The sequence below is a fragment of the Barbus barbus genome (genome assembly GCF_936440315.1).
Source record: "Barbus barbus genome assembly, chromosome: 2".
In the NCBI taxonomy this organism is placed as follows: domain Eukaryota; kingdom Metazoa; phylum Chordata; class Actinopteri; order Cypriniformes; family Cyprinidae; genus Barbus; species Barbus barbus.
Genome location: NC_136730.1, coordinates 24,571,221 through 24,583,525, shown reverse-complemented (window position 1 = coordinate 24,583,525; position 12,305 = coordinate 24,571,221). Strand labels below are relative to the sequence as shown.

General features: G+C 36.3%; 2 protein-coding genes across 3 annotated transcripts in view; both read left to right on the top strand.

The window, feature by feature from the left end:
* LOC306884449 (ubiquitin-protein ligase E3C-like) overlaps window positions 1-2,928 on the top strand; it is a 28,547-nt gene extending 25,619 nt beyond the window's left edge. Inside the window, exon 24 of the mRNA XM_079440312.1 lies at window positions 1,199-2,928. Within this exon, the coding sequence (XP_079296438.1) occupies window positions 1,199-1,369 (171 nt within the window). The 3' untranslated portion in view covers window positions 1,370-2,928. The remainder of the gene's footprint in view (window positions 1-1,198) is intronic.
* Window positions 2,929-7,439: 4,511 nt separating this feature from the next.
* dnajb6b (DnaJ heat shock protein family (Hsp40) member B6b) overlaps window positions 7,440-12,305 on the top strand; it is a 34,781-nt gene continuing 29,915 nt past the window's right edge. For both annotated transcript variants that reach the window (XM_079441057.1, XM_079441056.1), the window contains exon 1: window positions 7,440-7,710. The gene's annotated coding sequence lies outside the window, so the exon portion shown is untranslated. The remainder of the gene's footprint in view (window positions 7,711-12,305) is intronic.

Here is a 12,305-nt window from a genome sequence, read left to right as displayed (position 1 = left end):
CTTACCCTTAGGTCATCCAAAATGCAGTTGAGTTTGTTTCTTTGTTGGAACAGATTTGGAGAAATATACCATTATACCACTTGCTCACCAATGAATCCTCTGCAGTAAATGGGTGCCATCAGAAGTAGAGTTCAAACAGCTGATAAAAACATCAGAATAATTGACAAGTAATCCACACGACTTCAGTCCATCAATTAATGTCTTGTGAAGTGAAAACCTCAGTGTTTGTAATAAATCCATCAGAGGTTTTTAACTTCAAGCTATTGCTTCGGGCTAAAACTCAAGTCCTCTATCCAAAATATTGCTTTTCTTCTGTGAAAAATCTGAATCGGGAGAGATATCTGCACAGATCAAACAGTGTTTACAAGCAAAATCAGTCCAAAACCAATAGGTCAATGGATTTTGATGTGATAGGTGATGGACTTTGTTACTGTAGGAAACGTTATTATTATGGATAATGGACTTTTGGTCAGAAGCGATGGTTTGTAGTTAGTGCCTTACTGATAGATTTGTTTCTTGATAGAACAGTTGTGTGAATTGCGTGTGGATTGTGTATCAGCTGTTTGAACTTTCATTCTAACAGCACCCATTCACTGCAGATGATCTCTTGGTGTTATAATGCTACATTTTTCCAAATCTGTTTATATGAATACACAAACTCAACTGCATCTTGAATGGCCTGAGGGTGAGTACATTTTTAAGCAAATGCTAATTTTTAGGTCAACTATACAAGTACACAATGCTTGCTTCATTTCTAGATGGTCATAACTGAAATTAATCATAACTTGCATTAATCATAACTTGCAGTGAGTCAGATGTTGATTCAGTAACCGCCCTGAGTGATTCAATGAGTGTGAAAAGATGAAGGTGAAAGATGTGTCAGACTGATTTAACCCAGTAACGTCTGAGTGTTTTGACCAACTCATTAAAAGAACTGGCTCAAAAAGTGAATTGGACAACACTGGTTACTCTTTGAGTTGAGTTTTGTCGGTAGCAAGCAAAACACAACATACAAAGACATGTTTTGTACATTTTATTTAAATTTTTATTAACATTGCAATCTCACATTCACTTGTTTAAAATATGATTTATTTTGTCACTGGAATTTTTTTTTCTTATTTCTTCCATGTGTATTATCAAATGTGTTTGTTGAGTATTTATGTTGTCATTGATGTTCAGACTTTCTCCTCGTCTCTAGGAGCTGTACCCAGCCTTTTGCATCCATAACGGAGGCACTGACCTGGAGCGTCTCCCTACCTCTAGCACTTGCATGAACCTTCTCAAGCTGCCAGAGTTCTGTGAGCCTCAGCAAATGAGGAACAAGTTGCTCTATGCTATTGAATCCTCTGCTGGCTTTGAGCTCAGCTGAGGAATACGTCAACTCCTAGATGGCCTTGAAACCCAGACAAGAATATTCGGCTTTTGTCGTGGAGACCAGATAGGAAATGATCAGACTGGACAGACAGTGTGTCTGTGTGGATCTACGGTGATTTGGAGAAGGTGCTGGGAAACAGTTTGAAGTTTTGGCACAGACAAATATATGCTCAGTTTTATTTTTACTTCAAAGAAAGTAATCTTGTAAATAATGCATTTATAAATTCAAAGCAACATCCAAGAAGGCGTCCATTGATTAAAAGCACTAACATTGAACTGGAACATCTGAATGTCGGATATACAGAGGCAATAAAATGGCAACGCAAAATTTACTTGTAGATTTTCCTTGGTTTTGCATTTCTAACAGTGGATGTCGTTTTATGGTTTCAACTGCTCTTTGTCGCCATAGTGCAGCACAATTTGAGTGTCTACCAATAAAATGCATGCATTTGCCTCGCTAACTCGAGAACAAGCTAAACAAGCTTCTCCAATGTAACAGCATGACTGAAACTTCTCCAGCACAGTATAATAAAGAGTTGGCTTGGTTTTAGGTCCCACCGCTTCAGCTATACAAATGCGCATGCCTTGATGCAGGGCTTGCTAATAACGGTGTAGCATTCACTGAAAATTGAGCAATTCATTTTCCAGGCTAAAAATGATTTTATGGTTAATGTGCCACCAACAAAAGAGTTTAATAGATTAGAGTCATGGCAGGATGCTAACAGGGGTTGTAGAACAGTAGCACAGAAAAGTAATCTTGTTTTAATCACGTAATGACTTGAGTTGGCTGATTCAGGTTGACATTCACCTAATAGAGAAAAAAGAAATTGTCAATTAAATTGTGTAATCATGTATTCCACACATTGGGCCTTGGCATTATAGCAATGGATATGATGCTGACATTTGGGCAATAAAATAAAAACAGACTTTGAAGACATTCAAGTGGTTCAAGGGGGGATTTTTAAGTTCAATTGATGAGTGAAAGAAAAGTGTGACTTCAAAGCCAAGGCCTGTGTACTGGACACTACTCCCAACATCTGCTGTAGCATAGAACAATTCAGTAAACTGAAGAGGATTGAAGTATTTCCTGTCAGCATCCTCTAGTTGCCTTTTTGCTGCTGCTACTACTTAACTGGGTTCAGCATGGCTGTAAGGACATGATTGGTTGGTTGGTGTGCAGAGAGCTGATGATGATGGATATGTGAATATGTATATGTCTACATCTTTTAACGTTAACGTTCAGCATTTGTACAAGACTTTTAATTTCTCTCTTCACCTGTCAGTAATAACCTGTCTCCCAACATCTGTTAAATGAGAATATATGACTTCAAACAGGTGCTAAATATCTGATTGTTTACAAACACTGATGTTTAGAGTTCGTCTTGATGTTGGTGTTGAGAAAGGACAAGCAAAGTTTGTGTAAAGATGTGTGTTTACCGACTTTAAGTGTATGTGCCCTGAATGATTTTTTTGAATGACAAAGACAGGTGTTCAATCTATGTATCAGAGAGTATGGCAATGATTAAATATGTTTTGAGTTTTTATTTGCACTGGAGATATCAGCATTTTTTGTGAAAATGGAATATTTAAGAAAAAGCTGTAGGATGAGAATTTCATTTGGAGTTTTATGGCCTTTGACATATAATTAAAGAAACATCCAGTGATGGAACAAGAAAGGAGGCTAGTCGAGACCACAAATGCATTATCTGTACAACATAAATTAAGGGTGTGTGCGTTTCACATAAATCTAATAGGGTCCTGCTATGAGAGCAAGAGATGGCCGGAGAGCAGGGGGAACTTTTTATTCCTCCTTGGATCATCTCCATATATTCTGCCAGCCTCAGCCTCTAGACTCCTCCCTCTCTGACCAAATCTCCAGCATTTTAGCAGCAGTCTCAGACAGGGGTAATTGGGTCTTAAAAAACTAACTTGTCCTATAGCTATGAAGGATTGGTCTTAATTACGGGGAGATTTATTTGGGCCTATTACCTTATAATGGATTATAGCTCGCAAACTTAATGCCTCTGGTCATCAATCACATCCACGTGCAAAGATATACCAAAGGTATTTTATATAGCTTTTAGAAATGTTATTATTGCACTCAGGGTCAAGTCATTTCACACCCGAATATGAAAGCTTAAAGATTTCATTTCAGAGGATTCATTAGGAACAATTAATGGGTTTTATAAAACCCTTTACGTTTAACAGGGTCCGGTTGCTTTTTTTTTAAAGGGCGTGAAAAGATTTCTAATGTAGACTGTCATAAACTGTGTTAAAGAAATTGGGTTTTGTAAAACATGTATTAAATCTAGAATTTAGATATATAATTTCTCTTTTTCAGTGTACAGAAACTCCCACTTCAGTAGCACATACATAAACTTTAGAGTTTTATTCCTACCCATATTCTGAAGGTTTTACAGATGGGTTTGCCCATGTATAATTATACAACATTTTATTCTTAAAAAATGGAGTAAAAAAAGGGATATCCTAAATCCCCTCTGTAAAGACCTTCGACACTAATATGTCTACAAAATGAAACAAGAATTATGAACCTAGCTATATCCAATGTTCAAATTTTTGTACTGGAAATGTATGCAAATTCGAGCATATTTAATTAGATTATGTGCAATTTGCATATTTAAACACTTCAGAAAACTTGAAATACAAAAACATGTTAGTAATTCTTAATGTTGGGGTGGATATTCAAAAAATTAGAATATCGTGAAAAACTGCTTTTTTTTGTAACTTATTTCAAAAAGTGAAACTTTCATATATTTTAGATTCATTACATATAAAGTAAGACATTTCAAAAGTTTTTTTTTTTTTTTTTTTTTTCCATGTATTTTTTTTCATTTTGATGATTACAGCTTAGAGCTCAGGAAAGTCAAAATCCAGTATCTCAAAATATTAGAATATTTCATAAGATCAATCAAAAAATAGGATTTGCAAAGCAGAGAAGTTCAAGTTCTTTAAAGTATGTTCATTTATGCACTCAATACTTTGTCAGGGCTCCTTTAGCACAAACTCCAGCATCAGTGCGGTGTGGCATGTTAAAAAAATCTATACTATATACTATAATAACAAATAAATATAAATACAACTCATACTATAAACACTTTAAAAGAGACCGATGTAGATATTTGTGAAAGATGTTTTCTCTGTTTTGGAGGGATGATCATTATTAAATCATACCATTTTTATTGCATCAAGATTTGTTAATACTGTACTATAGTTAGGGGTGGATAATTTTATCAGTTGTTTATTATTCATGCTGCAACAATATATTACTGTTATAGTTTTTAGTAATAACCATTGCTAAATAGCTGATAACTTTGTCTAGTGCTCTTATGAATGTTTATAACATGATTTTTATTTTTATTTTAACTACTATACTGAATGACATAGCCTATAGACTTCTTCATGGCTCGTGTTTGCGTATTTAATTTCATTATGTAACCTACTTGTTCTATAGATCTGTGTACTAGTGTTAAATACTGTTTTTGACGTTTCTGACTTTTGCATTTCCCTTTACCGAATGTGGTATCCTGCCAGCAATAACCTGTCCAGGGCTTTTTTGATTACTGTCAGTTTGAGTCTGATTACTGTAAGGGTAGGTTTAGGGTTGTGGTAGGTGTAGACATTAATAAATCATAATTTAACAGGTAGCATTTTTCGTTGTCGAATTGTACTACCTACTGTTTTAATGGGAGGTCGGAAAATCTGACAGGGTAGCACAAATCGACAGAACACCGGCGATGCAGTGTTGCCAGATATTTCTATTAAAAACGAAACATAAACAGAAATTCTAATATTTTGCAAATAAGATAAGATAGAGATATCGCTGACCCTACAACTTCCTACTTTATTAACATTACTTTCTAAAGTGTCAAATTAAGTGGAAAACACAAGTCCAAAAATGATTATAATAGCTGGATCTGGCAACACTGTGGTCACAACTCTCTCGACGAGACAAAAGAGACTCGTTTACTTCTGCAGCATCTGGCTCAAAGATCATTTTTATATCACGGACGCTAAAATTCTTACAAAATGTCTAAACTGAATTATACATGTCATGCAGACATTCATATGAGGAGTTTAACAGTAAATTAGTCATTCAGAGAACATATTTTATTTAACGTGAAACATTTACCGAGGTCCGGCCCTCAGTGGCCTGATAGATCCTGAACTGATTATACGTGAAATATTAACTTGTCAGTTTTACTGTTTGCTCAAAAATGTAAATAACACTGTAAAACTGAAAGAATTGACAGTAACATAATTACAGTAAATCTTTTAATGTATCCTTCATAAAAACCAACAGCCGCATATAAAAATGGACAGAGAAATTCGTACATCGTTAGAAGACCAAGGGTGCCTCCCTGTGGAGGTTTTTTGACACAACTAGAAATAAATTGTTTCAGCTTTAATATGCAGGATTGATAAACTAAGACCGCTGTTATTACAAAATAAGAGTCTAAATGAATCATCGATATTGGAAAATACACATATTGGTATGATTTCACTGGCAATAGTGCACTAATAGCGTGGTTAAATGGATACATGAATGCATGATCAAAAGAAAGAAATGTTCACCATCTGCTGGCCAACACTTAGAAATGCAGCATCTTCCTAGATAATACAGTATACAGAACACAGCTTTAAAGCTGTAACTGGAACACCTAAATATCTATATGTCTACATCTTTTAATGTTCACGCAGTATTTGTATAAGAGTTTTAATCTCTCTCTTCACCTTGTCTCCCAATATCTGTTAAATGAGAAATATGACTTGATGCAGGTGCATGTGCCTATATTACACTGCCACTATAGTTGAATACTTTTCTGTTTTATTCACTTCTGGAGATTCCTATGCAGCTTGAGAAACTTGTCTGTTTTAGTAATTTTGTAATTTATCTGATATCCTTATACTGTTTTTACAGGTTGAACTGTATGTTAAGCCCCTGTTCAAATATGAAATGTTATTAGATTTAAAAGTATGAGTGTTTCCGCAATTATTGTGTAATAACAATTAACATGATAAAGCATTTCAACTAACAAATAAAAATTATCCACTTATTTTAAGCCATTTTAAGTAGTAAATACGCAGGGGAACAGAATGAAACCAAAAGGATTCTGCTGCACTTTCACACATTAACATTCTATAACAGAATGCAGTCTTACCAGATGTTCTTTCAACACATGCTTCTGACGTCTGTCTGAAATAGCATAATGCTCTCTTAGCCAGTTCTAACATGGGTAAACTCAGAGAGAGCGGATAAGAGCCATTCGCCATATGTGCTTCCTGGCAAAATGTCTGAATCAAGTCCTAAATCAAATTCCAGAACAAACATTCATAAAAAAATTAAATAAAAATATTCATGAGTAATAACATCCTTATTACTTATCTTCAACCTTCAGTCCAGACCTTCACAGGCGGCTGCAGGAGAGGTAGAGGCAACAAGAATTCAATGCCTGCATCACATCCTGCCTAAGATGCAATCATTTGGTTGAATTCTGAAGCAAACAAACACATCTGCCTGTGCCTATAATAGCCATAATTATGGGACAAATAAAAATGACATTTGAAGGAGCAGTTAAATACATATTGCAGTCACCAAATAATTTATTAAAGTCATATGGATTTGTTCTAGAATCTAGCTCATTAAACATGTAGTTACTGACTGGGCATTGAGAGAGCTGGTTTCAGACACACCCAGAGAGAGAGATCAAACCTCTTCTCACCCTTTCCTCCATCCGTAAAGGTGAAGCTCACTTTCACTTTCCACGTCACAGGACCTCAAGAGCATGACCTTCACTAACCTCAACTTGTCTCTTCTTATCATATGTAGATAGATATTAGTTTTCCAAAAAAAAAAAAAAGATTTATTTTCACTGATGGATTATGTAAATATCTTTCAATAGCTTAATGCACAGATCTGCTGAAACGTACATAAAATTAATCCGTTTCTCTCAAGAAGTCTTTTGATGTTTCCCCATGTTACACAACCATTTAGCTGACACATCGCACTTACTGAGCAATCTCCTTCAGCTGTTTTGGTAACAGGAAGTGACGAAACTGCACTAAAATCATGTCGCTGTATAGAGGTCGGCGGAGTATTGGAGGAGTCACACATCTGCTCATCCCTGTCTGTCACACAGGGAGCTTGTTCTGATCACCTGAGCCTAGTTTATACACGGACAGGCTTCGGACCAAACAGAAGAATTCCTCCAGGGGTAGTATTACAAATAAAGAAACTCGACCTCATCTTTGGGATACACTGCGGAGGTCCCAATAAAGCAGTGGGATAAGGACACTTGTCTCCGTTACATAAGATTGGTGAGTTTAAAGTTGGTTAAAGGTTTTTCGGCTTGCTATGAAAATGAGATGAAAAACATTTGCAGTCTGTGTCTCAAAACCTAAGTTAGTCGGCTAACGTTACCTACCCACACAGCATCCTTGGCGCGCTCGCCAATAAGTTCAAAAACAGCGACAATAGGATGGGAAAATGATCAGTGTTACATGCAGTTATCAAATAGTTTTTTATTTATGTCAATCAAAAGTCATATGAACCTGAGACATGATGGAGATTGTTTCCACGATTAGTTCTGTTGGTGTTTATAGAAATTATGCTCAATCTTAAAGAGCTCCTAATGTAGAGCAACACAAGGACTGGGGGAAATCTAGAAGATGATCTGAAGATTGGACACCGTGTTTAAGCGGAAAGTACCTGAAGTCTTCTCGGTTTTCACTTTTAGCAGGGATTCTAGTGTTTCTCTTTCTTGAGCTCATCTGCTATAATTGATGTTGTAGTTGAGCTAGCCTTCTTATATTGAAACAATAAGCTTGATGTGTTTTTCTTTTTAATTACACATTGAGTATTTGTGACAGTAGACCACAAAACCAGTCATAAGGGTACATTTTTTGAAATTGAGATTTATACAACATCTGAAAGCGGAATATAAGCTTTCCATTCATGTTCGGATATGGCAATATTTGAAAATCTGTAATCTGAGGGTGCAAAAAATCAAACTATTGAGAAAATCGCCTGTGAAATTAAGTCCTTATAAATGCATATTACTAATCAAAATGTAAGTTTTGATATATTTACGGTATATATTTACAAATTATCTTCATGGAACATGAGTTTTACTTAATATCCTAATGATTTTTGACATAAAATAAAAAATTATGTTTTTGGCTATTGCTACTTATGACTAGTTTTGTGGTCCAGGGTCACATGTTGTGAACTATGGTCTGTTGTCTTTGAGGTTTTGGTCTGCAATTTCAAACTCATTTTCATATTTAGGCATGCTTAATAAGGTCTCAGTTTCATGTATTATGAGATCTACAGTTGACAGCTAATTCTTAATTTCCAGTAGACTCTGTTGTCTGTTAAGGACAGTAGCTAGTTTAACATGGCTTTACTTAAAATTATATGCTACCTTTCAAACTTTAAGTTGGAGAAAAGTTGTTAAATTCTTTTCACCTCATCAGGGGTTAAAATAGATAACTGGGGTAGCATAAGTCAGTTTATCAATGCTATAAAATGGCGTAAGATGTGATGGCCTTCATTATCAAGCGAACCAACAAAATGTCCCTTTAGTTCTCTGTGCTTTGTCGATGTGTCTCAGAGAGATTAATGCTTTCAAAGGTGCCCAGTGTAGGTTTTGCCTTTGAGGTGGTACCAGTGTACATTTGAGTCTGTTTAAAGCTGTAACACTATCCACCTTGATTTCAACGTTAGAGGAGGCACAGTTTATTTGAAATTGTTTAAGGCTTCAAGTCAACCACTTCTAGTTATTTTAGCTGTAAAAATACTAAATTATGCTGCTTGATGTGACTGAAACAAAATATTTATTTTACATCATTGTTATTACAGTAAACATATTGGTTTACTGTGTTCAGTTGTTGCATAGTACTTAAAACCGGTTTAATGGTGCGGCACTATATAGTCATTTCAAGAATGTACAGGAGGTACATATACTGTCACGTTTTTTTTGTATTACAGTCTCTATTTTGGACAAACGCGTTGCTCTTGCAAAAAGTCTTTGGTTGCCAGGCAGCTACTAAAAGGAAGTGTGTCGTTGTTCTAGAAATTACCACAATGAATGTCACTGTACTTGTTCAAAGATAGAAAGAGAAAGCAAATTTTTTCTTTATAGTAACGTAGTCAGAAACTTGAGGCAGTTGGCCATAAACCTCAAACACAGAAGCAGTGCATCAAGCTGTCCACTGGTTCAGTCTGTCACACTTTTGCCAAATATTGATTTCCATTGTTCTAGGTAGCAGTGCCTCAACTGTTAGTCACATTGACAAACACATGCTCCGTCAAAAAGTCTGTCTCATAGAAGGAAAAAAAATGACAACAAAAAAACCAACAACAAATGGCCACATTGGCAGATTGTATTGTAATTATAATGGGAACACCTGGCCAACAAATCCAGCTATTTAATCTGCTGATCTGATCTTGCCTCCAAGCATGTCTGTAAACGCACCTACATCCCGATCCTAGCATACTGACTTAATTAGAACTGTTCCTGTTGTGTATTTCTTTGCCTTTCACGTGTAAAAGTCTAATTTAGCCTTTTAAACCACTGAACCAGTTTCCGCTAACAAAACTGGCTGAGCAGTGGTCAGATTTGGCGCAAGTTATTGCAGTCAGGTGATCTGCTGTGAGCTGAACTGACAGCCTCATTTTAGTGCCACTATGAGAAGCCAGAAAACAAGCTCCAGAGAATTCAGCAGCCATTTCACATGTTCACACATTCGTGAGCTTGCCCTGACTGCTGTTTCATGACTAGTTAAGGAATGTTCAAAAGAGATTTGGAAGAAGATAAAACAGAGGAAAGATGATGATGAAGGGAGGACTGTTACTTAAAAGTGTGTTTCCATGAAGAGGCTGTCTCAAAAAGGTTAACCAGATTGACTGGAGCTGTGAGTTAGGAATGTTGGCTGTGGGGCAGAAGGTGTGGTTTAAAAGAAAAGCACTTATCTAGTGGTGAGCATATGAAATAGTGGGGGTGTATTGTGTGGATTAAAGGGGTCATCGCATGATAAATTAACTTTTACATGTTGTTTTAACATAAATGTGTGTGTAGTGTACACATTTGCCCTATAATAATAAAAATCCACCCAGTGGTTTTATTTAATCCCTAAAAACAATATCCCGTTTTTCAAATCAGGCCATTCTCAGCTTCTTGTCTGTGTGACCTCTCCCACGATAGTTGATTGACACTAGTGTTTTAACTTAGACCCACCCGAGTGAACTGTAACTGTCTGAATGCCATTGTTTCGATGCTGGAGCAGGAGGAGATAAGAATAGGAATTGCCATAGCAATTGAGGTGTTTCATTGTTGGATGTAATAATGAACATAGCAGTTGTCATTTACTCCCGATATCTGAGCCGCTGAAGACGCAGTGGATTACCTATGTTTGTGAAGGGACTGCACCCCCGATCTACCTAAATGCGTTTGTTCACGCGAATCATTCGTGATCCTGCTTCACTTACAGCAGAAATGAGTATAAGGGTTTTTTTATGAATCTTTGCAATCGCCTTTCCTAATAATGTGCTAATTAGCAAGTTTTGCGGCTGACGTAAACAGTCTCTCAGAGTACGGCTCGTCACCCCACGGAAGAGAGGGGCGGGGTGTGCAGAGCTCATTAGCATTTAAAGCAACATGCAACAGAACGGATTGATGTCTGTAGAGCTGATTTTGTTTGAGGAATTTTTTTTGATAATGTGATTGTATTTAAATTTTTGCCTCAATGTGGTTGTCTTGTTTCAATTGGTATACGCTATAGCTGTTCACATGATTGACTTTGATTGCTAACAGGTGTAATCAATTGGAACTCTGTTTGAATCTGAGGACTTATTGAGCTGTTGCCTTTGCATGTATGTGTGTTTGCCTGATGAATGTCTTTGACCGAAACGTTGCCACTTTTACCTTTTTTTGAATAAAGGGAGATTAACAGTGTGCCGATCTTTTTTTCAATTTTTTTTTTTATGATACCCTTTGATCTTGGATTTCAGTCCTTCATGGTGTAGTGCTATCAATTGTTTTCTGTTGGTGACTATGATCCCAGATGCCTTGAGATCATTAACAAGGTCCTCACATATAGTTCTGGGCTGATTCCTCACCGTTCTCATGATCATTGAAACTCCACGAGGTGAGATCTTAGAGCCCCAGTCCGAGGGACATTGACTGTTATTTTGTGTTTCTTCCCTTTGCGAATAATCGCACCAACTGTTGTCACCTTCTCACCAAGCTGCTTGGGGATGGTCTTGTAGCTCATTCCAGCCTTGTGTAGGTCTACAATCTTGTCCCTGACATCCTTAGACAGCTCTTTGGTTTTGGCCATGGTGGAGAGTTTGGCATCTGATTGATTGATTGTTTCTGTGGACAGGTTGTCTTTTATACAGGTAACAAACTGAGATTAGGAACACTCTCTTAAAGGGAGTGCTCCTAATCTCCTTATCTGTATAAAATACACCTGGGAACCAGAAATCTTGCTGACTGATAGGGGATCAAATACTTATTTGACTCGTTAAAATGCAAATCAATTTATAACTTTTTTTGAAATGTGTTTTTCTGGATTTTTTTATTATTCTGTCTCTCACTGTTCAGATAAACCTACCATTAAAATTATAGACTGATCATTTCTTTGTTATTGGGCAAACATACAAAATCAGCAGGGGATCAAATAATTTTTTCCCCCACTGTATCTACCACCCTTTTGTTCTGTCCATTTAGTATAGAATTTTTCTAATTTAATTGTGCTCTTAGTTACCAACAGCATACTCTTCTTAAAACAGGTTTCCAAATTGAAATCCATTCCACAGAATTTCTCAGATTATACCCTAAAATCAGCACATTAATCAAATGAATAAAAAACAATCCTATTTTGTATTTTATTTTAATGTATTTTTTACA